This window comes from Panthera pardus, unplaced genomic scaffold (genome assembly GCF_024362965.1).
Source record: "Panthera pardus isolate Hobbes unplaced genomic scaffold, ASM2436296v1 HiC_scaffold_23, whole genome shotgun sequence".
NCBI lineage: Eukaryota > Metazoa > Chordata > Mammalia > Carnivora > Felidae > Panthera > Panthera pardus.
Genome location: NW_026526799.1, coordinates 5,438,547 through 5,466,359, shown reverse-complemented (window position 1 = coordinate 5,466,359; position 27,813 = coordinate 5,438,547). Strand labels below are relative to the sequence as shown.

General features: G+C 45.4%; 2 protein-coding genes across 17 annotated transcripts in view; one reads left to right on the top strand and one right to left on the bottom strand.

Moving 5' to 3' along the window:
• The first annotated feature begins 174 nt into the window (after positions 1 to 174).
• On the top strand, positions 175 to 26,532 carry PRC1 (protein regulator of cytokinesis 1). Of its 9 annotated transcripts, none has more exons than XM_019460308.2 (15): positions 175 to 350; positions 9,609 to 9,741; positions 9,976 to 10,098; positions 11,863 to 12,096; positions 12,174 to 12,344; positions 12,793 to 12,942; positions 13,744 to 13,891; positions 14,649 to 14,785; positions 16,683 to 16,778; positions 18,937 to 19,083; positions 19,297 to 19,407; positions 22,636 to 22,746; positions 23,310 to 23,486; positions 23,808 to 23,846; positions 25,390 to 26,532. In XM_019460308.2, the coding sequence occupies exons 1-15, from the start codon at positions 340 to 342 to the stop codon at positions 25,459 to 25,461; spliced, it is 1,860 nt and encodes a 619-aa protein (XP_019315853.1). In that variant the 5' UTR covers positions 175 to 339; the 3' UTR covers positions 25,462 to 26,532. The 9 variants fall into 9 exon arrangements, with proteins under 9 accessions (XP_019315853.1, XP_019315854.1, XP_019315852.1 ...); XM_019460309.2 differs by having other exon boundaries at positions 23,805 to 23,846; positions 25,962 to 26,532; XM_019460307.2 differs by having other exon boundaries at positions 23,805 to 23,846.
• RCCD1 (RCC1 domain containing 1) overlaps positions 17,516 to 27,813 on the bottom strand; it is a 34,844-nt gene continuing 24,546 nt past the window's right edge. For 2 of the 8 annotated variants that reach the window (XM_019460315.2, XM_019460319.2), the window contains one exon: positions 24,087 to 26,604. In XM_019460315.2, coding sequence (XP_019315860.2) covers positions 26,407 to 26,604 — 198 coding nt within the window. In that variant the 3' untranslated portion in view covers positions 24,087 to 26,406. Of the gene's footprint in view, positions 19,695 to 24,086; positions 26,605 to 27,813 lie in introns of those variants that run through there. The other 6 variants (XM_053888662.1, XM_053888663.1, XM_019460320.2 and 3 more) reach the window with 6 other exon arrangements.

The window sequence follows — 27,813 nt, the reverse complement described above, 5'->3', positions numbered from 1 at the left end:
GAGACCCGGCGCACGCGCAGACACAGACCCCAACCCAAGCGGGCGGGCGAGCGCCTCCCCCGCCCAGCCCTGGAACCCCCGGCGTCAGCCCCGGGGCGCGGGGGACCCAGTGCGCCTTCGCGGCGCGCCGCCAGGGGCGGGGCTTCGCGAGGAGCGTCAGGTCAGGGCGCCAATCGTGGAGCCGCTCCGCCTCCGGGCTCGGTTTGAAATTCCGCGGGGGCCTAACGGCTCGCGGAGCCGCGACCCGGAGCAAGCCCGCCGGTGCTTGCGGGAGGTTGCTGCGCTCGGCCCTGCGTGGAGGTCTGGGGCCTCGACGCCCGGCTGCTTGGAGCGTCCGCCATGAGGAGAAGGTGCGGGCTGCGGGGGAGTCCGGGGGACGCGGGAGGGAGCGACACCCGTCCCGGGTGCGGGCCGGTGCGGGGTCCCCGAGACGACCCTCGGCCCGGGCGCGGGTGTCATGTTAGCCCGCGCCGGGGGAGGCCCCGGCGCGGCCGGCAGGGCCGCGGAGCGCAGAGCCGGCGCCCGGCCCGAGGGCGCCGGCGGGGCGGAGGCCGGGCCCGGAGCTCACCGGCCGGGGCCGCGCGCTCCCGAGGCCCCGACGCGCCGGGTGACCGCGAGCCCCGCCCGCCGCGTCTCAGGTGCTGCCGCTCGGCCCGGCGGCTCGTTCCAAGTCCCGGCTCTTCTGTGCGCCGGTTTCTCGGTTCTCTTTAAATAAGGCCGGCCCGTTCTCATTTCTCCTTGGCTTCCGCGGCGTCGGGGCTCTAGTGCTAACATTTTACTTGAATAGGAAAGTAGCCGGGTCTCCTTGCAACTTAAACTCCTTTAAGGGGGCGCCTGGGTGGCTCAGTCGATTAAGCGTTGGACTTGGGCTCAGGTCATCCACGGTTCACGGTTTCGAACCCCGCGTCCGGCCCTGTGTTGACAGCTTGGAACCTGGATCCTGCCTCGGATTCTGTGTCTCCCCCTCTCTCTGCCCCTCCCCTGCTCGTGCTGTCTCTCTCTCCCCCCAAAATAAATAAACGCTAAGGAAAGAAAGAAAGAGAGGAAGGAAGGAAGGAACTCCATTAAGGAATTCTTTTCCGGTGGTTTTAACAACTCCTCATGCAGTGCTGGGACCAGACTCACCACACTGCTACTCACCAGCCTTGTGACTTGCGACAGGACGGTGAATGTCCGTGTTCTCTTATTCTCTTATCCCCTTTTCTCCGCCTGATTTCTCTCCATAGCACTTACTGCCACTTAATGTGTGCTGTGCTGGTTTATCACCTTTCTTTTGCTATTAGACTGTAACCTCCAAAAGGGCAGAGATGCCAAATTTGTTCTAAAATAAGAATAAAACCAGGGCACAGGTTTTGTGTTAAGAGTAATAAAAACGTTGACCTTACTTTTCTGTAAGCAGTGGGTGAGGCAGTGATGATTCATGGCTAGTCTGCAGTTCTTGGTCAGAATGGCTGCTTTGTGGCTGTAGGAGGCTTTTCCTTCCATAATTACTAATCCCATCGTTCTTTTTCAAATGCTTGCCTTCCACAGAATGGGAATTTAGTACACAGAATGGTACCACTGGAAAAACAGGCGGGGCTTTAAAAGTAACCTCAATAGGGGCGTCTTTGTGGCTCTGTTCAATGTGAGACTCTTGATTTACACTCAGGTCATGATCTCACTGTTAGTGGCATGGATCCCCGCGTCCGGCTCTGTGCTGTCAGCGCCGAGCCTGTTGGGGATTCTTTCTCTCTCCAATAAATAAATAATAAACTTGAAAAGAATAAAAATAATCTCAATAAAGCTGGTATTTAAAAAATTTTGGCAATCATCTGAGGGCTTTTTTGGGGGGTGGGAGGGGTTGTGACTTGACTGAAAAACTTAGCTGTTTACTAATTAATTTAGCCACCTTACTTTCACAAAATTAAGTGACATGAGCTTTGTAGATCGCAAATCCAATTTAAACCAAAACCAATATCTACACTACATGGACTGCTAACCTCTGGCGAGGTTAGGGCCGCCAACTAAAAGCAGTATGGACACAATTGTAATTGTTAACCATCCCTCGGGGTTGACTACTTTAACAATATTGGGCCTGTTGGAAAATGCGTGTTTGGAATTACAAATCTTCTACTTGGAGAAGTGTTCTCACACGAGTGTAAGTTTCAAGGAATTAAAAAATGTTCCACTCTTGGGGAGCCTGGGTGGCTCAGATAGTTAAGTGTTCCACTCTTGGTTTTGGCTCCCGTCATGATCTCATGGTTTCATGGGTTCGAGCCCACGTTCGAGCACTGACAGTGCAGAGCCTGCTTGGGATTCTCTGTCTCCCTCTTTCTCTGCCCCTGTCTCACGCTGTCTCTGTCTCTCTCAAACTAAATAAACTTAAAAAAAAAAAAAAAAAAAAGTGTTCCACTCTTCAGAGCACTCATGCTGATTGTTCTGTCACTCTGACAACCCTTTCTTTCATTCCTAAGATTAGCTTTACTTTCAAAAACCAGCCATAATCTCACTCCTCCCCACCTCGGCTGTCACCACCCGGGTCCAAGTCACCACCATTATCTTTTGCCTGGTCTCCCGGCTTCTGCCTTGGCCTCCTGAAGCTTATTGTCAACACAAGACAAGGAGCCACAAGGCTGGATGCCCTGTCTTCCATTCAGAATCCTCCAATATTCTGTATTTTAAATTTTTTTTTTTTTTCAACGTTTTTTATTTATTTTTGGGACAGAGAGAGACAGAGCATGAACGGGGGAGGGGCAGAGAGAGAGGGAGACACAGAATCGGAAACAGGCTCCAGGTTCCGAGCCATCAGCCCAGAGCCTGACACGGGGCTCGAACTCACGGACCGTGAGATCGTGACCTGGCTGAAGTCGGAGGCTTAACCGACTGCGCCACCCAGGCGCCCCCAATATTCTGTATTTTAGAGTAAAAGCCTCTGGAGTCCTGTTGTACTCTACTCTAGTCACACCAGAGTCCTTGATTGTTTTGGAACCCCAGGCACTGTCCTACCTCAGACATGGGCATCTGTTGTTCCCCCACCCAGGTCTCTGTTCCCCCACATGTCCTGTGGCTTGACTCCTTACCACCTTTAGGTCTTTGCTGAGATCACCTTCTCAGGGAGGTCTTTCCCGGCCAATCTCTTTAAAACCGCACTTCCCCTTTCCTGCACCTTCAGTACTCCTTGTGCCCTTTCTCTGCTTGATTTCTCTCCACACCACTTACTACCATTTAATGTGAGATTCGCTTGTCACTTTTTGTTGTTGTTGTTGTTGTTGTTGTTGTTGTTGTTAGAATGTAAACTTCAAAATGGCAGGGATGTCAGTTTTGTTCAGTGCTGAATCCTCAATACTTAGGATGCACCATGTATATAATAAACATTCAAGTAGTATATTTGAATGAATAACTGGACGTTTCAAAAAAGTATGATCATAAGATGCCTTAGCACATTCACTGTGAATATAATTCTCTTGGTGCAATTATATACTGCCTGTAAATAGATTCAGGTAACTTCCTAGAAGGTGGAAATTTGAGATTTTTTTCTTCTAGCACATCACTGAAAAGCTGAGGACACGTACAAGAATACATCCCAAGGACGCAAAAGGTTGTAAAAAGGTCTGGTTTTTCCAGTCTCTTGAACCTAAGTCACTGGCCTGGAAAAGATCTCAAATGGTCTTTTAAACGATTTCTTACCTTTGTGTAGCATACAGTTTGACAGGTGTTAGTATATTCAGAGTGCTGTACTTACCACTACAGTCAGTTTTAGAACATATTCAGCCTCCTTTCGGAAAGCCCATACCCATTAGCAGTCACTCCCTTTTCCCACCCTCCCTGCCCACTCCCCAGCCCCACAGAACTACCAATCTACTTCTATCTCTGTAGACTGGCCTATTTGGAATCATAGGATACTTTGTCATTTGTGACTGGCTTCTTTCCTTGGCATAATGTTTTCAAGGTTTATTGTCAAATAATATTCCACTGGATGGGCAAATCACATTTACCTATTCAATAGTTGGTGGCCATTTTGAGTTGTCTGTACTTTTTGGCTGTTATAAAAATGCTGCTGTAAACACTTGCACGCGAGTTTTGTGTGGACATGTTTTCATTTCTCTTGGGTAAATACCCAGGAATGGAATTGCTGCGTTATACGGTAACTGTGTTTAACTGAGAAACTGTGAGACTGTTTTCCAAGGAGGCGGCACCATTTTACATTCCCGCCAGCAGCGTACGAGGCTTCTGATTTCTCCACTTGCCTGTCAACACTTACTGTTGTCTTTTACTACAGACATCTTGGTGCCTGTGAAGGTATCTCTTTGTGGTTTTGGTTTGCATTGCACTAGTGGCTGGTGCTGTCGAGTCTGCTTTCACGTGCTCATTGGCCTGTGTATCTTTCTTTGGAGAAATGTCTATTCAGATTCCTTTCCTGTTGTGCTAGATTTTTATTGTTCAGAAAAATGATCGCTTTACCTTCTGGATGTTTTACGGAGCTAGGCAGCCCTGCTTATAAATCTCCTCTGAATTGTAACTAGACGTTAGAGGCGTAATGAACCTTTGGCAGGAACTGAAGGCCATTCATATTACATTTATTGAATAATTGCTGTGCATTCGGGCCTGGTAAAATGAAGATGATAAGATGTGGCAGTCCTTGTCCTTGAGTCTATGGTCTACAGGGTGGGGTGGGGGTGGGGGGTTGGTAGAAATGACCGTGAGGAATCCACAGCTGTCCGAAGAAGGTGATGGCAGGTGGAAGGTAATGGGCAGAAGCATGGCAGCATCAACAACTGAAAGCTACACATGGTTGAGTGAGGAGCAACACATCTATGGAATGTTCCGGAAGTCCCCTTGGCTGGAGTCTTAGGGAATGAGGGGTAGGAGAGATTAAGAGACAAACCTGGAGAAAGGTTTTAGAAAGCCTTTCCTTTGAAAGTGGTTGAAGTGTTTCCTGAGGGCAATGGGAAAATTTGAAGGGAGCAGTTAAGCAGAGGCCTGACTGGATTTTGTTTTCACAAGAACCTAGCTGTCCTGTGGAGATTGGCTAGAGTGGAGTGGGCCAGGCAGCCTGGAAGAGACTGGAGAGCGTTCTCTGAAGTAGTAACCCTCACTCAGAGCAGTGCCCCATGCTGGTCTGGCTCAACACCAGGGTTTTACGTTCAAATTGAATATTGACCACAGATTGGATCTTGTAGATCATTTTTTTTTTTTTTTTTTTAATTTGAGAGAACGAGTGTGAGTGAGGGAGAGGGACAGAGAATCTTTTTCTTTTTTTAAATGCTTTGTTTTTGAGAGAGAGAGATCAGGGGAGGGACAGAGAGAGAGGGAGACACAGAATCCGAAACTGGCGCCAGGCTCTGAGCTGTCAGCGCAGAGCCCCACGCGGGGCTCAAGCCCACAAACCGGAAGATCATGACCTGAGCCGAAGTCGGACGTCCAACCGACTGAGCCACCCAGGCGCCCCAGAGAGAGAATCTTAAGCAAGCTTCACACTCAGTGTGGAGCCCGACATGGGGCTTGATCCCACAACCCTGGGATCATGACCTGAGCTGAAATCAAGAGTCAGCGCTCAACTGACTGAGCCACCCAGGTACCCCAGATCTTGTAGGTTATTATTATTTTTTTTTATATTTTACACTTCTATTTATTTATTTAGTTTAATTTTACTTTTTATTTTTTAAAATTTACATCCAAATTAGCATATAGTGCAACAATGATTTCAGGAGTAGATTCCTTAGTGCCCCTTCCCCATTTAGCCCATCCCCCTTCCCACCACCCCTCCAGTAACCCTCAGTTTGTTCCCCATATTTATGAGTCTTTTCTGTTTTGTTCCTCTCCCTGTTTTTATATTTTTTTTGTTTCCCTTCCTTATGTTCATCTGTTTTGTCTCAAAGTCATCATATGAGTGAAGTCGTATGATTTTTGTCTTTGACTAATTTCACTTAGCATAATACCCTCCAGTTCCATCCACGTAGTTGAAAATGGCAAGATTTCCTTCTTTTTGATTGCCGAGTAATACTCCATTGTATATATATGCCACATCTTCTTTATCCATTCAGCCATCGATGGACATTTGGGCTCTTTCCATACTTTGGCTATTGTCGATAGTGCTGCTAAAAACATGGGGATGTGTCTGTCCCTTCAAAACAGCACACCTGTATCCCGTGGATAAATGCCTAGTAGTGCAATTGCTGGGTCGTAGGGTAGTTCCAGTTTTAGTTTTTTGAGGAACCTCCATACTGTTTTCCAGAGTGGCTGCACCAGCTTGCATTCCCATGTAGGTTATTTTTAATAAAATGTGAAAATTAGGTTTTTGGTTTATGCATTCTTTTATCTTAAGATTGGAGTGCAAAGGGATTATTTGGGAAAACTCTGTAGTTGAACTTTAGTTAATTGAGATTAAAATAATTAACTTTAGTTAATTGAGATGAAATAAATGCCTTAATTACATATTAACCTTTCTTTCTTTTTTTCTTTCTTCCCTTTCCTTCCTTCCTTCCTTCCTTCCTTCCTTCCTTCCTTCCTTCCTTCCTTCCTTCCTTGTAGACTCCATGCCCAGCATGGGCTTGAACTCACAACCCTGAGATCAAGACCTGAACTGAAATCAGAGTCAGAAACTTAACTGACTCAATCACCCAGGGGTCCCTACATGTTAGCGTTTCTAAAATGAATGGATATGAATAATATTTTTTAATCTTTATTTATTTTGAGAGAGAGAGAGAGCATGTGCAGGGGAGGGGCAGAGAGAGGGAGAGAGAAATCCCAAGCAGACTCTGTGCTGTCAGAGCAGAGCCCAGTGCAGGTCTCAGTCTCACAAACTGAGATCATGACCTGAGCCGAAATCAGGAGTTGGACATTAACCTACTAAGCCACCCAGGCGCCCCACAATAAATTCTCGGAAATGCTATTCATTATCTGGGTATTGATACTGGCCATCTGGTATAGGCAACTGGTGTTTGTGCCAAAACTTCTCTTCACCTAGGACAGGCAACCTTTATTTTATTTATGTATTAAAAAAAATCTTTTTTAATGTTTATTTATATTAGAGAGAGAGAGAGAGAGAGAGAGAGAGAGGCAGACAGAGCATGAGCCAGGGAGGGCCAGAGAGAAGGGGAGACGGGCTCTCTCTGCTGGAAGCAGGCTCCAGGCTCTGAACTGTCCGAGTAGAACCCTAGAAAATATTGAAGCCTATGGAGAAACTGCTATTCTTGGAGATCTAGCCTGGTGATTCATAAGAGCCACTGAATACCCTGAGGCACAAAGGGGGCCAGTGAGAGCCCCTGGCCCCATCATTTATAGATGGCACACCCTCAGTTTAAGTGACTTGTTCTGGGCCTCACTGCTGACTGGTGGCAAAGCACATCCAGATTCTAGTTTGCCTGGTGCCAGAGCAATGTCTTTGTTATCCATTTGTATCTAAGAAAGGAGAGAAAATTTCTCTGTTCTTTGAATGTTATTTTTGAGAGAGGGTGCATGCACTGGAGGGGCAGAGAGAGAGGGAGAGAGAGAATCCCAAGCAGGCTCTGTGGTGTCAGCACAGAGCCCAGTGTGGGGCCCCAACCCATAAGCCACGAGATCATGACCTGAACCAAAGTCCGGATGCCCAACCGACTGAGCCACTCAAGCACCCCTGGTTATCATTTTTAAAGTAAACTTTTTTTTTAAAGATAAAATGCAGGGTACCCAGTTAAATTCGTATTTCAGATAAACAATGAAATGTTTAAATGAGCTTTGTGTAATTGAAGAATAACATACAGAAATCAAATGCAGACTCAATGGATTTTCACAAAGTCAGCACACACGTAGGTAACCAGTGTTCCTTGTAGCCCGTCCCAGTCACCACCTCCCAGGATAATGGACCACCGTCCTGCCTTCTGAAAGTACACCTTAGTGTTGCCTGTTTTTTGAAGTTTATATAAATGGAATCACATAGTGATATATGCTTTCTTGTCTGGCTTTTTTCACTCAAGACTGTTTTTCCTTTTCTTCTCCAACTTTTGTTTGTTTTTCCACAGTAGTTTGTTTTACTTCCTTTTTTTTCTTTTAGGTTTGAGGTATAATTTACATACAGTAAAACTGACTCATTTTACATGTACAGTTCAAATTTTGGTCATTGTATACAGTTAGGTCATCACCGTTGAGATCTAGGACCACTCCATCACCCTGAAAAAATTTCCTCGTGCTCTTTTGCAATTGATCCCTTGCCCTGATCCCAGGCAATTAATGTGCTTTCTTTCACCATAGTTCTGCTTTTCTAGAACTTCATAAAATGGAATCATATAGTACGTAGTCTTTTTGCATCTGACCTCTTTCGTTTAGCATAGTTTCTCATAATGTTTCTGAGATTTATCCATGTTGTGTATTCATTGTTGTAATATTCCATGATAGGAATGTACTGTTTATTGTGTTGATGGACGTCTGGGGTGTTTCTACTCTCAGGCTATTATGAGGAGTGCTGCTCTGATCATTCCTGTTCTTGCCTTTAGTGCACATGTGTGCGTTTCTGCTGGACCTGCATGCAAAAGTGGAACTGCTATGTTCAGGTTTAATAGGTGCTGCCCACAGTTTTAAAGTGGTTGTACCGGTTTATGCTCCAACTTTATGAAAGTTCTGGCTTTTCTATATCCTCACCATCACTTTCGTGTTTGATGTTTGTTTATTTTGAGAGAGAGCGTGTGTGCACGTATGAGCTGGAGAGGGGCAGAGAGAGAGGGAGAGAGAATCCCACACAGGCTCCACACCGTGAGTGCAGAGCCCGACCCTGGGCTCGATCCCAGGAACCACGAGATCATGACCTGAGCTGAAATCAAGAGTCAGGCGCTTAACCAGCTGAGCCACCCAGGTGCCTCCTCTCCAAAACATGATGTTTATCTTTTGTAATTTTAGCCATTCTATAAGTCAGTAGTTGTAATTTAAGAACAAGAAATGAGTGTGATAAATTGCCACCTGTTTTATAGGATCTTCTCACCAAGCAAGCTCTTGTGTTGGTGGGATTTTATTTTGTCTGGTTTATCTTTACTTTTTTTTTTTTTTTTTTTTTTTTTTAATGTTTATTTAGTTTTGAGGAGAGAGAGAGACAGAGTGTGAGTTGGGGAGGGGCAGAGAGAGAGGGAGACACAGAATCTGGAGCAGGCTCCGGGCTCTGAGCTGTCAGCACAGAGCCCGACACGGGGCTCGAACTCATGGGCTGTGAGATCATGACCTGAGCTGGTCGGTCATCCAACCGACTGAGCCACCAGGCACCCCTACTTTTTTTTTTTTTTTTTTTTAAGTAATCTCTACACCCAACGTGGGGCTCGAATTCACAATCCTGGTATCGAGAATCACATGCTCTACTAAGCCAGCCAGGCGCTCCTGTCTGGTTTTTCTTTTATAATTCTGTATTGTACTGCCGGGGGTAGAATTGTTGATGAAAGTCCACATTCTGAGTATTATTCAGAAGATTGAACTTCCAGAGTAAGGCAATACTGAATTTTGCTTTGCCAGTGTTGTGTTTTGGAGAGAAGAGTGGTTAAGCTGAATGCTTGTTTTCAATTTCTTTTAGCCTTCAGGCCACTGAGAAACTAGTATATTTAGTTTCAGTAAGTTTTTATTTTAGTCTGGAGGCAGTGGCTCATGTTACTGGCTTCTCTTTTGCTTTTCAGTGAGGTGCTGGCGGAGGAGTCAATAGTATGTCTCCAGAAAGCTCTGAATCACCTTCGGGAAATATGGGAATTAATTGGGATTCCAGAGGACCAGCGGTTACAAAGAACGGAGGTTGTAAAGAAGCATATCAAGGTGAGTGGGGTAGTACTGGTCTCTTTACGGCGGTTCAGGGGTAAGGATACTGGTGTCTCATCTGACACAGCTACAGAAGTGACACGAAGATGTCACAGGCTCTTCCTGGTTTTCTTTGTATTTAAGTCCTTTCTTAAGAATTTGAAATTATGAAGGTTTGGGTGTCGTTTGTTGGTTTGGGGTTTTTTCCCCCATTGGCCTCAGACTTTTATGGGACTGTATTCTCTTTTGTAGGACCTCCTGGATATGATGATTGCTGAAGAGGAGAGCCTGAAGGAAAGGCTCATCAAAAGCATATCCGTCTGTCAAAAAGAGCTGAATACCCTGTGCAGCGAGTTACATGTCGAGCCATTTCAGGTACATGGCAGAGTCTCAGGGGATCCTGCTGGGGTCTGAGATTAGGCAGGAACTCTGACTTGGGGCTACAGGTGGAAGGTGTCCTTGTGAAATCCTGGCCATGAAAGCAGGGAGAATTTGTCACCTAGTTATTTAGTTTCACCAAAGTACCTTTCACTTATGTGAAGAGTTGCCCTGTTGAGAGATACTAGCTAATAAGTGGTGCAATGCTTTGATCAAAAACAAGCCCTATATTTGTGGGGTGTGTGTATAATATATATACATATTATGTATATTATTATATTATTAATATATAATATTGATATTAATATATATAAATAATATATAATGTACTTTTTCTTTTTTAATTCTAAGGAAGAGCTAAGTACAGATGGTACCATGCTATTCTTTCTTTGAAAAAAAATTCAAAGCACTACCTTGGAAGCAAAAGGGACTAGTGATACAAGGGAAAGTTACCAAAAGACCTGCCTTTGTGGTTTTTTTATACCCAGTAGCTGCACACCAGTGAACCAGCCAAAATGGCTACTTGGGAAGAAATGTCTCAAAAGCTGGAGTGTCAGGAGAGCATAGTCAAATTCAGAGCATGATTATCTCTGTACCGCGCTGACAGGTTGCTGTTTTGTGGTCCAGCACAAGGGAGAGCTTGAATGAGGACACCAGCAAGGATGGAATGAATAACAGGACTCCAAAACATGTCCCTGGTTAGATCCCGTATAAGTAGTGTTGGGATCATAGAAGTGAAAACCACTGTGGAGCTTGGCAAGGTAATTAGAATAGATGTGAGTGCAGGGCCAGCACAGGATGGCTATAATGTGGTGCCAGTAAGATTCTTGGGTCCCTCTCTCTGCTACAGGAAGAACTACGTGGGTATCTAGATGGAATCAGGCTAGGGGGGAGACCGCCTTTAAGGGGTTAATGATAATTCATACCTGGCAGCCAAGAGCAGTCAGATCATGACATCAGTGTAGTTTTGTGGAATCTACAGAAATGGCATATATATCATTGATTTTAAACAAATAGTTTCTTTAGTCTTTTTTTTTTTTAACTTTCAATGTGAAATCGGGTGAGAAGTTAGATATACGGTGATAAATATATATCTCCCTTAAATTACATGACAGTTTTTATTAGTTCACCGGTGTGGAATAAAATTCTATAAATTTTTAAGACCTTTAACTGCCACTCTCCCCTACCCCCCGCCACCTGTTTATCTGTTGGAGTAAAGCAAGGACTATTGATTTGTATTGGTTAGGTGATGTTTGTAGGCTTTTTAGGATGAGCATCAAGTTATGAGCTAAATAGACTACCCCATAGCTAACTCAAAACAAGCTTTCCAACCACTTTTCACCTCTTGCCAAAGTGCCCTGGTACGTTTCCTTTACCAGAGACCTTCCTTAGGGGACCCTCCTTGTGCCATATTTTGTTGGCCGTGAGTTGATGTACTGTTAAGTTTAACTAAAAGTCTGTCACCCTAGGGGTGCCTGGAAGGCTTAGTAGGTTAAGCATCCGGCTTCGGCTCAGGTCATGATCTCACAGTTCATGAGTTTAAGCCCTGACATCAGGGCTTACTGACATCAGTGTGGAGCCTGCTTCGGATCCTCTGTCTCCCTGTCTCTGTGCCCCTCCCCTGCTCACGTGCTCTCTCTCTCGAAAATAAATAAACATTAAAAAAAAAAGTTTGTCACTCTAGCCTTCTTCCATTGTCCTTCTCTTCATGTGAATAAATCCACTTGAAGCCTTGTAACAATGGCACATTGTCTCTTGCAGGAGGAAGGAGAGACGACCATCTTGCAACTAGAAAAGGATCTGCGCACTCAGGTAGAACTGATGCGAAAGCAGAAAAAGGAGAGAAAACAGGAACTGAAACTACTTCAGGAACAAGATCAAGAACTGTGTGAAATTCTTTGCCTGCCCCACTATGACGTGGACAGCTCGTCCGTTCCCAGCCTAGAGGAGCTGAGCCAGTTCAGACAGCACGTGGCCACTTTGAGGGAGACAAAGGTATACTGTTTGCACTCATACTTCCTAAAGGTCGGTTGGACTTTCCTGGAGGGGCTCGTAATCATTTTATTTTATAGGCCTCTAGACGTGACGAGTTTGTCAACATAAAGAGACAGATCATACTGTGTATGGAAGAATTAGATCACACCCCAGACACAAGCTTTGAAAGAGATGTGGTGTGTGAAGATGAAGATGCCTTTTGTTTGTCTCTGGAGAATATCGCAACACTACAAAAGTTGCTACGGCAGGTAATGGCCACTCCCTACTCCATCGTGTCCAGCAGTTTGAAAAAGCCGACAGTTTCTTCCTTCAGTCTTAAATAAGAAGCCCATATAAGTAAAAAGGGGAAGGATAAAGATAGCAAATGATATGAACATCCTTGATTTGCATTTTTTAAGCAAAAAATTTATATATAGCTCAAAGAATGTGAAATTGAAATTTTGAATGAGACACTATCCGTCTGTGAATTAGCTTAGTGTTTAATTTTTTAAGTTAAAAATTTGATTCTTGGTTCTTGGTGTTTGAGATCCTACCATAATGACAGCCATACAGTTTGTGTTCAGAATCACAAAAATACACTTCTTCTCAATCCAGTCAGAGTACTTCTTGTGAGTCCAGACATTTCTTTGTGGGAAGGCAGCGGGCTGGGCTTCTTTGTTCTGTCTTTGCCCTAACTGTCAGCTCTCCTCCCCACAGCTGGAAATGCGAAAGTCACAAAATGAAGCAGTGTGTGAGGGTCTGCGGGCTCAAATCCGAGAGCTCTGGGACAGGTTACAAATACCTGCAGAAGAGAGAGAAGCTGTGGCCACGGTTATGACTGGGTCAAAGGCCAAGGTCAGGAAAGCGGTAAGAAATCCAGTGGGTGCTAGGTCAGCAGTCTCTACAAGTGTCAAGTCTGTCGTCCTTACCAGCTTCCTGCCTCAAGCGAGCCTGTTTTTAAAGACAAGCATCAGGGGTGTCTGGGTGGCTCAGTTGATTAAGCGTCCAGCTTCAGCCCAGGTCACAATCTCACGGTTCGTGGGCTCGAGCCCCTCGTCGGGCTCTGTGCGGACAGCTCAGAGCCTGGAGCCTGCTTCGGATTCTGTGTCTCCCTCACTCTTTGCCCCTCCACCATTTGCGTGCGCGCGCTCTCTCTCTCTCAAAAATAAATAAACATTTAAAAAAAATTTTTTTTTTTTTTAAAAAGACAAGGGACGCCTGGGTGGTTCAGTCGGTTAAGCGTCCGACTTCGGCTCGGGTCATGATCTCGCGGTCCGTGAGTTCTAGCCCCACGTCGGGCTCTGTGCTGACAGCTCAGAGCCTAGAGCCTGCCTTGGATTCTGTGTCTCCCTCTCTCTCTGCCCCTCCCCCGCTCATGCTCTGTCTCTCTCTCTTTGTCAAAAATAAATAAACATTGAAAAAAAATGACTTAAAAAAAAAAAAGACAAGCATCAGACGAGGGTGGTGATAGCTGCTCATCTTCTGTCCTTTTGTGTGCCTTTCTTAGGTTTCTGGCTCCCATGAGCTCATTGTTGTAAAGAGTATTGATTTACCTCTGTTGCTTTGTGTTATAATTTTGTTTAAAGGGGGGAGGGGCATGGGAGCTTTTGCATTCCTGGGGGAAAATGAATGTGTGGCAAGCGCCTTTACCAAAGCTCCTTGTTTCAGCTGCAATTGGAAGTGGATCGGTTGGAGGAACTGAAGATGCAGAACATGAAGAAAGTGATTGAGGCGATTCGAGTGGAGCTGGCTCAGTACTGGGACCAGTGTTTCTACAGCCAGGAGCAGAGACAGGCTTTTGCCCCTTACTATGCTGGTCCGTACAAAAGTGGTGGTCTTCGTGTGGCCTGCTCACTTGTCTTTATGAGGGCAGACGTCTGCTGGGAAGTGTCTCCTCTACCCAACAGATAGGGCTCCCCTTTCAAGCCATTTAGCGTCAGTTGCCATTCCTGAATAAACAGACATTTGCAAATGCTACTAGGAAGTGAGGGGTCTCTCGATTTCTGAAGCAGTAAATCACTGTAGCCTGTGGTGCTGAGGCTCAAGTCTGTCAGGTGCTCACTCTGGGCCAGGTGCAGTGTCAGACCCTTAATGATATTATCTCACTTAGTCCTCATGTCAAGAGATGAGCACACAGAAGCACGTAAATGCTCAGCAACTTAACCCAGAGGCAGCACATAGGCAGCAGAGCCCACATTCGAGCCCACAGAGCCTGTCCCCAGGAGCTCAGCAGAATTCTAGTCGGACAGACGAGACTGTACTAAATTCAGCAGTGGTTTTAGAAATTGTGGGCAGGATGCAAAGGAAGAATATGAAGGAAACCAAGGACAAGGCAAGAGATGACCTAGAGCTTTGAGAATCTTCATCGCTGTGGCCTGCATCCTAATCCCTTAGCCCCTCCTCTCCTCCCAGACTGATCATGTGACCAAGCTGGCTTTTATTATCCACGATATATGCTCATTCACGTATCACTTTTACTCTACGGAAGAAAAATTGATTTCCATTCTAGGAGGAGGAGGATGAGGGTTACTAAACACTAGAAGTTTTTCATCTCCTGGGCTTGTCTCTTGCAGAGGACTACACAGAAAATCTGCTTCAGCTCCATGATGCCGAGATCGTGCGGTTAAGAAACTACTATGAGGTTCACAAAGAACTCTTCGAAGGTGTCCAGAAGTGGGAAGAAAGCTGGAGGCTTTTTTTGGAGTTTGAGGTACCGCCCTAGCTTGTTTCCCTAGAGTGCGATCAAGTGTTAAGAAGGCCTGCCCTGGACAGTCAGAGTCCACTCTCCTCTGCCCTTTACCAGGCTTCTAAAACCCTGTCTTTATCAGTAAGTCTGAGTTACTGCTGACCTATCTGTACTTGGGAAGCTTATATGCAGGAACGTGGAAGAACAAAATTAATGCCTTAAGTAAGGTAGGAATTTCTTACCTGAAGGAAGTCTAGAGGTAGAGCATCCAGAGCAGGTATGGCTGTTCCACACTCAGTGGTGTCCCAGGCTTCTCCAGCCCACGGCTCCCCGACCACTAAGGGGTGGTCCGAAGTGGCTCTAGAGCCCCCACCGTTGCACTTCAAGCATTGCCCCTTCAGCCCCTCTAAGGGCTCTTTCCAGTATTAAGCTCCCCACACCAGCACTGGCGTGCCTGGGGCACCTGCTGCCACAGATACATTCAGGTTCTCAGTACTAGTAGGAGGGAGAGAGTGGATGTTGGGGCAGGCAGTTAATATTCACTACCACTCCAACTTTTGCTGTCTTCTTAGAAAGTTTGCCTGGGTATCAGGGCACATTTGTTTAGTCTGAATTCCTTTTCTTCCGGTAGACTGGGCACTCAAAGCATTTCAGAGCTCGGGACTGGGACTGGGTGAGCCACACAAGACATGTAGGGCACAAGGAGAGTCCTTCTCAGAGCTCAAAGGGGTCCTAAGAGAATCCCGAGTTCAACTCCTTCAGGTTTATAGGTGGGAAAGTAGGACTCACACGTGGAGAGAGAGATACGTGAGGTCTTACAGCTGTTTCAGAACAGACGTCCTAGTTCTCGGTTACTCCTTAACTTCTGGTTGAAAGCAAGAAAGAAGAGTATTAAGCAAGTCTTGTTGATATGCTGGTATTTAAGGAGATGAGAAACTGATTACTGTCCCTTTAGTTAGTGTTTAACAGACCGTCATCAATCAAGGGGTCTGGAAGGGAGATAGGATTTCTTTACAAGCTCAGCCCCCAGATTGTCAAGATTGTTTCTAAACTTTTCTGATGATCTGCTCCTACTGTTGAGTGTATAAACCTAATTTACACTTACAAATTACACATTTAGATTACTGTTCTGATATAATATATGCATGATAGAGGAACAAAAACCAGAAATGGGGGCGCCTGGGTGGGTGGCTTAGTTAAGTGTCTGACTCTTGGTTTCGGCTCAGGTCATGATCTCATACTTGGTGAGCTCGAGCCCTGCATCTGGCTCTGTGCTGACAGTGCAGAGCCAGCTTGGGATTCTCTGTCTCCCTCTCTCTCTCTCTGCCCCTCCCCTGTTCACAATCTCTCTCCTCTCTCTCTTTCTCAAGAATAAACTTTTTAAAAAAATTGTTAAAAAGAGTAAGAAGCCTAACACTTTACATTTTAACTTGCCCATTTTGTGAGTGTTAATTTCATAAAAACCAGATTATGAACCTCTTAACTGGGCACATTTAACCTGCATCATTAGTACGCCAGAGCTGAGTGGGTACACAGGGTTGTCACCACCAAGCCCTCCGAGTGTAGATCTCTCCCTTGTCCCTCCAAATACCTCATTCCCTGTAGGTGACAAGTCATGTCTGACATCTGGACCAAGTAAGGGAGCCAGTGACATTGTGCACTCCATATTAAAGCTTACCTCACTCTTAGATTAGAAAGGAACCGAACCATAGTCTTCCTGCACCCCAGTGGATGACCTCGCATATGCCCACGGAGCTCACCCCCCACTCCCCTTGCCTTGGAACACCATCACTTCTCTCTGCTGCAGTGGATGGAATGCAGAACTCTCCTTAGTATGGATCAGTTTACGAAAGCAAGGAATCTCAGCAGAACTGGTCTGACCATCTCAGGGCTTACTCTAATTAAAATCTGTTTTTCACAGAGAAAAGCTTCAGATCCAAGTCGATTTACAAACCGCGGAGGAAATCTTCTAAAAGAAGAAAAGCAACGAGCCAAACTTCAAAAACTACTCCCTAAGGTAATATTGCCACTGAGTTTTTGTTGCTTGGCTACAAAACACCTCACTTTTTGTGTATCCTTGGCTTTGAAACATCTTGCCCCAGAACCGTCTTCTCTTCTAAAGCTTGGGCCAGGATAAGTACATACTGAGCCTTCCTCCTGACTGAATATCAAGGCTTAATAGCTTTCTAGGGCCGGTGTAGCAAAGTACCACAGACTGGCTGGCTTAAACAACACATTTATTTTTTCACAATTCTGGAGGCTGTAAGTGTGAGATCAAAGTATCAGTAGGGTAGGTTTCTTCGGAGGCCTCTATCCTTGACTTGAGGATGACTTTCTTCCTCCCTACGTCTTTCCATGGTCTTCCTTCTGTATGTATCTCTGTCCCGATTTTTCTCTTACAAAGCTACCAGTCACGTTGACCCTAATGACCTCATTTGTCATTTAACTTCGTTACCTGTTTGTGGGAAAAAAAAAAAAGTCACATTCTGAGGTATTGGGGGGTGGGGGTTAGGACTTAAATAGGAATTTTGGGAGGATACAATTCAGCCTATAACAAAAGACAAACTTTTGAGAAAGTGCTGTGGGCTTTGTTACTGTTCTCTATTTTAATAGTAATAGTGTTTATTGAATTAAGTGCCAGATACTATTCCAAGGTATTTTCCATTTAGTCATTTCCATTAAAAATTTTTTTAAAATTTTTATTAATTTATTAAAAATATTTTTTAACATTTATTTATTTTTGAGAGAGAGAGAGAGAGAGAGAGACAGAGCAGGGGAGGGGCAGAGAGAGAGGGAGACACAGAATCCGAAACAGGCTCCAGGCTCTGAGCTGTCAGCACAGAGCCCAATGTGGGGCTTGAACTCACAAACCATGAGATCGTGACCTGAGCTGAAGTGGGACACTAAACGGACTGAGTCACCCAGGTGCCCCTTAATTAATTCATTTTAAATTTACATCTAAGTTAGCATGTAGTGCAGTAATGATTTCAGGAGTTGATTCCAGTGATCCATCCTCTATGTGTATAACACCCAGTGCTCATCCCAACAAGTGTCTTCCTTAATGCCCCTTCCCCATTTAGCCCATCCTCTCACCCACGGCCCCTCCAGCAACCCTCAGTTCTCTGTATTTAAGAGTGTCTTATGTTTTGCCCCCTCCCTGTTTTTATATTATTTTTGCTTCATCTGTTCATCTGTTTTGTATCTTAAATTCCACATGCGTGAAGTCATTTATTTGTCTTTCTCTAAGTTCACTTAGCATAATACTTTCTAGTTCCATCCACATTGTTGCATATGGCAAGATTTCCTTCTTTTTGATTGCCGAGTAATACTCCGTTGTATGTATATACCACATCTTCTTTATCCATTCATCCATTGATGGACATTTGGGCTCTTTCCATACTTTGGCTATTGTTGATAGTACTGCTATAAACATGGGGGTGCACGTGCCCCTTTGAAACAGCACCCCTGTATCCCTTGGATATATACCTAGTAGTGTAATTGCTGGGTCGTAGGGTAGTTCTATTTTATTCATTTCCATTTTTATACATCAGGAGACTGAGGTCCTGAGAACTTAGGTAACTTTTCATAGCCTATAAGAGGTAGATTCTAGATCGGGACCCAGATTGGGGTGCTCTTAATATATACATCGTGTTTTTTTTTTTTTTATATATATATATTTTTAACATTTATTCATTTTTGAGAGAGAGAGACAGAGCATGAGCAGGGAAGGGGCAGAGAGAGGAAGAGAGACAGAATCTGAAGCAGGCTCTAGGCTCCGAGCTGTCAGCACAGAGCCAGACGCGGGGCTTGAACTCATAAACTGCGAGATCATGACCTGAGCCTAAGTCAGATGCTCAACCGACTGAGCCACGCAGGCGCCCCATAATGTACATTGTTCATTTCATGTTGCTCGTCCTCCCCAGTGCCTCCAGCTTTAGGCACCAAAACCCAGTTAGACTCTGGGTTCTTGCTGTTTCCCACCTTCATGTGTGTTACGAATAAATCGTCCCTAGGATTTGCTTCCTGGTCACTCTGACCTGGGCCCACGTGAGTCCAGCTCCCTGAAATTAGGCTTACGTGCTCTGGGGCGGGAGTCTTCCTTTGGGAGGATACTTTCATTCGGGCTTCATACCAAGGATTTGAAGTGATTAACATTTCTTTCTTTATGGTCTCAGCTGGAAGAGGAGCTGAAGGCACGGATTGAAATGTGGGAACAGGAGCATTCGCAGGCATTTGTGGTGAATGGGCAGAAATTCATGGAGTATGTGACAGAACAATGGGAGATGCATCGAATGGAGAAGGAGCGAGCCAAGCAAGAGAGAGTAAGCGAGCACAGTGTGGGCAAGAGGACGATGGTAATGTGAGCAGCCCAGGGTCTCTTCCAGGGATCTGGGTTGGCTGAAGGGCTAGCCCACCGCACCTCTTTTAGCTCTGGGTTCAGGCACTTGGCTCTAGATATCTGGCCCAGCTTCTGCCCCATCCCAGACCTGTTCCTTTCCTGGGAGTTTTCACTGTTCCTTCTGACTTTCATACAGCAACTAAAGAACAAGAAGCAGACAGAGACAGAGATGCTCTATGGCAGTGCTCCCCGAACCCCCAGCAAGCGGCGAGGACTGGTACCCAACACACCGGGCAAAGTGCGCAAGGTGAACGTGAGGCTTTGTGAACCACCGTTTGTGAGGGGTTGTCGAGGCTGGGGCTCTTGGCCACCTTTCGCCTTCTGCCCTGCAGATGGGAAAGGGTTTTGGGGACCCTCCAGGTTGAGTCCATCTGAAAGTGTGACCAGAAGGCAGTACTTAATCCCAAGTAATAACTTGATAATGACAGTCAAGAACCTGGCTTTGATGTGTGCCTGTGGTTGAGGTCTTGGATTAATCTTGGGAGACCATAGCCGTCACCATTCCGTAACGATGAAGACCTTCAGAGGTTCATCCTAGAATTCCAACAAGTGACAATGATATTCTGTGAGAGCCTTTCATGTTTAGTAAATGGGATAGTTTAACTTTTCCTTTGATAAATGAAATAGAGCAGTATTTCCTTTCTCTTTCCTCAGCTCATATTTATAACCAATAGACCTTTTAAAAAGCACCTGCAGGGGCACCTGGCTGACTCAGAATGTACAACTCTTGACCTCAGGGCCGTGAATGTGAGCCCTGCGTTGCAGGGAGTTTAAAAAAAAAAAAAAAAAAAATCACCTGTAGTGTAACTCCAAGAGAACTATTGAGAGTATTTGTTTTTCCTGCTTTTTAATTTTTTTAAATGTTTACTTATTTTTAAGAGAGAGCACGAGCAGGGGAGGGGCAGAGAGAGAGGGAGACACAGAATCTGAAACAGGCTCCAGGCTCTGAGCGGTAAGATCAGAGCCCGACTCAGAGCTCCAACTCACATACCATGATATCATGACCTGAGCTGAAGTCAGACGCTTAACTGAGCCACCCAGGTGCCCCTGTTTTTCCTCGTTTTTAAATAATGTATTTTTACAAAACAGAGGTCACATATGATTTGGATTTCTGCCTTTCCCCTACTTGGTATTGGTTGTGGTTCTTTTTTCATAGTATCAAACTTTCTTCAAATACATGCTCGTTATTAGCTGTATATTCTATTCTCTTGACATACCATCACTTATTAAACTAGTTCCCTATTGTTGATAGATTTTACTTTATTTTTGATTAAAAAAAATTTTTTTAATGTTTATTTTTGAGAGAGAGACAGCATGAGTGGGGGAGGGGCAGAGAGAGAGAGGGAGACACAGAATCCAAAATATGCTCCAGGCTCTGAGCTGTCAGCAGAGAGCCTGATGCAGTGCTCAAACTCAGTAACCGTGAGATCATGACCCAAGCCAAATTCCAATGCTTGACCGACTGAGCCACCCAGACGCCCCACTTTTGTTTTTAGAGGGACGGAGACGGTGCAAGTGGCACGGGGTTGGGGGAGCAGAGAGAGGAGACAGAAAATCCCAAGTCTGACGAGCTCTGACTCACAGAAGCATGAGACCATAACCTGAGCTGAAACCAAGAGTGGGATGCTTAACTGACTGAGCCACCTAGGTGCCCCAATATTAGATATTATAAAGATTTTATTTTTAAGTAATCTCTACATCCAACTTGGGGCTCAAACTCATAACCCTGAGATAAGTCACACACTCTACTAAGCCAGTCAGGCACCCCATAATAGGTAGTTTTTTATTATGAAAATCATGTGATGGGGCACCTGGGTGGCTCAGTTGGTTAAGCATTCGACTCTCACTTTCGGCTCAGGTCATGATCTCATAGTTCAGGAGTCTAAGCCCCGCATGGGGCTCCACGCTGACAGGGCAGAGCCTGCTTAGGATTGTCTCTCTCTACTCCTCCCTGGCATGCATGTGCACGAGAGCGCTCTCTCTCAAAATTAACTTAAAAAAAATGTGATAAGCTTTTAAAAACCTAGAACGCTAAAAATCAATTATGGAAAGATCTGTTTTAATTAAAAGTTTGCAGACCTCTGTGCTACACGCTGAGCATAAAAGAGAAGCGAGAGGCCCTTGCTCTCGAGAGTGAAGTCAGGGGCGCCCGGCTGGTAGAGCAGCTCTGGATCTCCAGGTTGTGAGTTTCAGGCCCATACTGGGCATAAAGATTGCTTAAAAATAAAATCGGAAAGTTTCCTCTGATCAGACATTTCTGAAGCCCTGGTTGCACTGATTAATGATCTGTGCTGCCAGTGCCTAAGTGTCAGACTCTGATCCTTGTTAACAGGTGATACTTTCATACTTTAAGTCTTTGTCCATCTGAGGGTATGAAGTTATGTCTCATGATTTTAGTTTGTATCTCCCTCCTTACTAATGGAAATTGAACCTCTCGCCATGTCTACTGGCAGCATTTGTGTCTTCTGTAGTTTGTGTTTTTACTCTTTATGGTGTTTTGTTGATGAACGAAAAGGGTTTTATGGTTTTGTTTGTTCACTTATTTAAAAAAAATTTTTTTTAAGAGAGAAAGCACAAGTGGGGTAGGGGCAGAGAGAGAGGGAGAGAGAATTCCAAGCAGGCTCCACACTGTCAGTGCAGAGCTGGACATGGGGCCCGAACCCACAAACCATGAGATCATGACCTGAGCTGAAATCAAGAGTCAGATGTTCAACCAACTGAGCCACCCAGGCGCCCCCAGTTTGCATTTCTAACGTTTAAAAAATGTTTTCTTTACATTTATTTATTTTTGAGAGACAAAGAGAGACACATTACAAGTGGGGGAGGGGCAGAGAGAGAATGAGACACAGAATCTGAAGCAGGTTCCAGGCTCTGAGTCATCAGCACAGAGCCCGATGCGGGCTTAAACTCACAAACTGTGGGATCATGACCTGAGCTGAAGTCGGACGCTTAACCAAATGAGCCACCCAGGCGCCCCTCTTAACATTTTATACAAATACAATTATACAGTATGTATTCTTCTTTTGGTTTGGCTTCTCTCGTTTAGCATAGGTTTTTTGAGATTCATCTATGTTGTTACATGTATAATAGGCCACTCCTTTTTACTACTGAGCAGTATTCCATTGCACAGTTTGCTTATCCATTTGCCTGCGGATGGACACTTGGCTTGTAGGCAGTGTTTTGGCTATTACAGATAAAGCTGCTCTCTATATATGTATAGGTCTTTGTAGGGATCTCTGCTTTCATTTCTCTTGGGTAAATACCTAAATATGATAGAATTACAAACAAAATGGCTACCATTTTACAGTGCAGTCCGGATAGAAATACTTTCAACACTTGTCACAATTTTCCTCAAAGCTCTTAACCATGTAAACCCATCTTTCTTAGACTATTTCCCATACTCCTTTCTCTATAGTGTAGGGATGGGCTGCCAGGCATGTTACCCCATCTCCATAATCTCTGTTCTTCCCCTTAGCTGAACACTACCATCATGTCCAACGCTACGGCCAACAGCAGCATTCGGCCTGTCTTTGGGGGGACAATCTACCGCTCCCCTGTGTCTCGACTTCCACCTTCTGGCAGCAAGGTTAGTATGTATGCTCCGTGTACAAGGGACATCCCCAGCACACCTCCAGCCCATTTACCCAGGGGCCCCACCTCGTCGTTCGAGTTTCTGAGAGCCCTGGATTCGGTTTTCAGTGAGATGCTGCGAGTAAGCCAGCTTATCTGCCAAAAAAAGAAACCAACAACAACCAAATACACCCAGCGGTCATTCTGAACCCCGGTAGTATCATGGGAATCACTGGGATGGAACTAGGTTCAGTGCAAAGCCTGGTCTTCAGCTGCTGCTGAGTGAGGTCCCTGTGTGTGGGTTCAAGCCCAGCGACACTGGATCACTAGACGGAATCGGGTACTCTCACACCAGGAGAGGTAGGGAATCTGTGCTAAGTGTGTCTTTCAAGTATTTTACAGCCTATGCTCAAGGTAGGTATTTTGCAAGCCATTAAGAATTCATGTATTTTTTGAACCCACAAGTAGCGGGTTATAGGCCCATGAATAACAAAGACGGTATCAGCCTTTAGCCATTTGCGCGTGTGTGTGGTCACTCTGAGGATGGTGCGCGGATCGCTCTCTTTCCCTTCTCTGCAGCCGGTCGTCACTTCCACTTGTTCGGGGAAAAAAACGCCCCGTGCTGGCAGGCATGGAGCCAACAAGGAGAACCTGGAGCTCAACGGCAGCATCCTGAGTGGTGGGTACCCTGCCTCGGCCCCCCTCCAGCGCAACTTCAGCATTAATTCTGTTGCCAGCACCTATTCTGAGTTTGCGGTAATTCACCTTTTCTAATATCTGCCAGTCTCTGGGGAGCACACAGTTGGGGCAGAGTGGGTATCTTCCCAAGGGCACCCGGGCCGTGAGGACGGTTCTTTGGAGGCTGAGAATCCCTTTCCTGCCTTGATCATGGCATGGGGCGGGCCGGTTTAAGGAGCATACAAGAAGGAAGTTGGCAGCAGCAACTAGACGTTTAGCCTGGATCCTTCTGCTTCAGAAATACCATTCCCTGGCTGCAGGAGGTGACCCTCTGATCACGGCCCTGGTGCTCTCTTGGTGGAGTTCTTGGTAATTGTCTTAATTCTTTGTTCTTAGAAGGATCCGTCCCTCTCTGACAGCTCCACTGTCGGGCTTCAGGTCTGTATGGCAACCCCTGCATGTCCCATGTCCGCTTTCCAAACTCACCTGTCACATCTGCTGGCTTAATTCCCGTCTGGGCACGGGGCTACACTAACCAATAATCTCAGCTGGACTACCACGGAACCTTTTTTTGACAAAGGAGCAGAAGTCCTAATGCGGACCTCAAGGATACCTGACTTCAGTCCCAACAGACTAATCTGCTGATTAACAAGAAAACTTGTTCAGACTTGAATTGGATTCTCAGCCCTACCTAAAGTCAGGCAAAGTTGTTTTTTTTTTTTTTTAATCCTGTCTTTCACAACAGAAGACCTTCACCCTCCCCAGTTGTGACATCAGAGGCCTCCAATGTGCCGGAAAGAATAGAGGCCCCATCACGTGGGGAGGGGAGCCCCAGCTGTGTGCTGCCCATCATGAGGTTCTTGGCCTGTGTGCTGATTGTTTCCTGGAGTATATGACTTACTAACCCCTGAGGGCTGAATTGCCAACTTTCTGTCTTCTGTGAGCTGGCCAGTGTTCATTTCCTCGCCTCTGCCTGTTTCTACCTCATTAAGCTGCTTTAGCGCGTATATGTGGCATTGGGAGATTTTTCCAGATGCTCTTTAGTTCCTAGTAACCTACTCCGTGTTTACTAACACTTAACTGCAGTGCCCTTTACTTACCAGTGTGCGTTCTCTCTGCCCTCCGTATCTTCCTGCTGGGAAGCGAGGCTGTTCCTCACCGTGGGTGAGGGGACACTGCGTTAAAGCCATGGTGCCCGCTCTTACTACTGCAGTGACAGAACGGGGCAGTTGCCCAAGGCAAGAGCTTTTTTTGAGCATTGAAACAGTTTCATATTATGGCACTTGTTTCAAATTAAATGATTGGTATGGTTTTATATACAGAAGCGTACGTTGCTCTGGCTAGCTGATTGCTGGACAGAGGGTCCAACTTTCTCTTCCTTGCTTGTTTAGCCAAGCCCCGTATCATCCCCGTGGGGCTTAAATGTACCCTGCTTATCTCTAATCTGGTTTTGGCTGCTTTGGCTGGTAATAGACTCCACCAGGCAGCACCAAAGCCGGTAGACTAACCTTTGCTAACCTCTTTCTCAGTGCTATTCGTGCTTTATCTTCTTTTCCATGTGCTCCAGCATGAGATCATATCACCAGCAGGTTACAAGGCCCTCAGCCCCAGGGATTGGTAGATAAAGGTCTGGCCCCTTGCTTTATTAAGGGCTCAAAAGACCAAAGGTTGTTGCCTGCCTAGCTTGACAACTCGATAGAGTACTTTGTGAAACTTGAGGGACTGCTATTCTGTGCGGTTGTAACAGAACGAACTAAGGACGAGGTCCCGGGCATACATGTGCACATGCTTAATCTCCGACTAATAGAACGGGGCTCAGAGCCTCTCATCTTGTGTTCCTAACAACCTGTGCTGGAGAGGGACCTCTGTCTCAGAGAAACAGCCCTCAGGGGACCTTGTGCTGACATTTACCCATGCTTACAAGGGCGGGGCATGCAGAGGAGGGACAGTACTGCCACTGACATTATTTATTTTTCAACAGCGAGAACTTTCAAAGGCTTCCAAATCTGATGCTACTTCTCGAATCCTCAATTCGACCAACATCCAGTCCTGAGAGGCCCTGAGCGGTCAGCCAGCTGTGGCTTCCTGTGCCTAGACTAGATCTAATTATCTATGTGGCTTTCATTTTTCTTGAGTTTAGGTGTGCTTGAGAATCTGGACAGGTTCCACTACCACGGGCCTAACTTACAGAAGTGAATGAGTGTCACAGAGCGAAGTCCATCATAGGCTTAGTGGGTCTTCAAAGACTTGATTTTGTTTTGACCCAAGAAATACATTAAAACTTAGTTCATAGCAGTAAGTGCAAATTTTAGCATATGGAACCTAATTTTTCTCTACCCCGTAATTCTGCTTGCTGAAGCACGAGCAAGGGCGTGTCGTATTTCACCAGGGTGTGGGAAAAGGAGTGTGCCGGTCCTTGGGGTAGGGACCTGAAGCAATATTGGCTCGAGGGCTGTCACTAGTAATTAACATCTTTTTTGTGGAGGGACGCGGAGTTAACGCTCTGGCTACAGTAGCTTTGCTCTCACCTAAAGATCTGTCTCCACCACACAGGACAGCCTTCCTCCTGCTGAGGATGTGTGTGTGTCAGAAGTGGAGATGGCCTGACCTACTGCCAAAGAGGTGACAGGGAGGCTGGGAGCTCCTTTGTTAAACTGTGTACAGTCCTGTTACCGTGCAATGCCCTTTGTGGGGACGTGTGTGCGAACACGTGCCTGTCTGAACTCTGTTTCTGCAGTTTTCCTCTGGGTTGAGTCCCCCCATCCCTCTGCCCGCTAGGTCCGAGTTCATCTACCCCGGCAGTTGCCGGGCTGGGAGGCTGTTTGGATGGGTTGGGCCATTTCTGTTGTGGAGATCTGGAACTTTGCACAAATCAGTATCGGGGAGTTGTTTCTGCTCCGGCGTCCACGTCTTTACCTACCCTACCGATCACTACTGCTCTCCCCAAAGCACTATTTATTCTTACCTTGTCTGCCTCTGTCAGCACGTTCAATGGTTCTCAAAACTCACCAGCGTGGATTTGGTCTGTGTCCGCCATGCTGCTTAGACGTATACATGTCCTGTTTTTAAAATATAAATATATTCTTAAAAATAAATTAAAATGTGTATACTTACCTTTCAAAAAGATATATTGGTTTTTTTTTCTCCCCGGACAATTCACATTTTGGTTGCTTTGGTCTGTGGAAAACAGAAAAGACTAAAAAGAAAATATAAGATTTTTTTGTTGGGAGTATGGTTTTATGTTCTTCTGTGCATTTATTTCTAAATATTTATGTAAATTTCCATTTGCACTGCTCTCTGTCCCTAACAGGACATCTTTTATAGGCCTGGCTTTTTGGTTTTTTAACAGCCTTTATTTTTATTAGAAAATAAATGCCCATTTACAGTATACACTTGAATCAATTTTGACACAGTTTCACACACTTGTGAAACCATCACCACAATCCACTTTCTGAACATAACCATTACCCCCAAAATTTCCTCCTGCCCCTTTACAGTTTTCCCCTCCCCACCCCTACCAACCATTTATCTGCTTTGTGTCACTGTGGAGGAGTTTGCATTTTCTAGAGTTTTAGCTAAGTAGAATCCTGCAGTATATATTCTTTTTGGGGGCTGGCTCTTTTTGTGTGTGTGTGTGGTTTTTGTTTTTTTTTTTCTTCAATATATGAAGTTTATTGGCAAATTGGTTTCCATACAACACCCAGTGCTCATCCCAAAAGGTGCCCTCCTCAATACCCATCACCCACCCTCCCCTCCCTCCCACCCAATCAACCCTCAGTTCTCAGTTTTTAAGAGTCTCTTATGCTTTGGCTCTCTTCCACTCTAACCTTTTTTTTTTCCTTCCCCTCCCCCATGGGTTCCTGTTAAGTTTCTCAGGATCCACATAAGAGTGAAACCATATGGTGTCTGTCTTTCCCTGTATGGTTTACTTCACTTAGCATCACACTCTCCAGTTCCATCCATGTTGCTACAAAGGGCCATATTTCATTCTTTCTCATTGCCACGTAGTACTCCATTGTGTATATAAACCACAATTTCTTTATCCATTCGTCAGTTGATGGACATTTAGGCTCTTTCCATAATTTGGCTATTGTTGAGAGTGCTGCTATAAACATTGGGGTACAAGTGCCCCTATGCATGGGGCTGGCTCTTTTGACTTTGATTTTGAATTTCATCCGTATTGTTGTGTCCATATTTCTTTCCTTTTTATGGTTGAGTCCCATTCCGTGGTATGGGGAGACCACAGTTTATTCACTTTTTATGTTGATTCACATTTGGCTTGTTTCCGGTTTAGGGCTATTAAAAATAAAGCTGCTGTGAACGTTCACGTACAAGTCTCTGTATGGAGCTGTACTTTTTGGGGGGTAAATACCAAGGAGTGGAACAGCTAGGTCAGATGAATGGT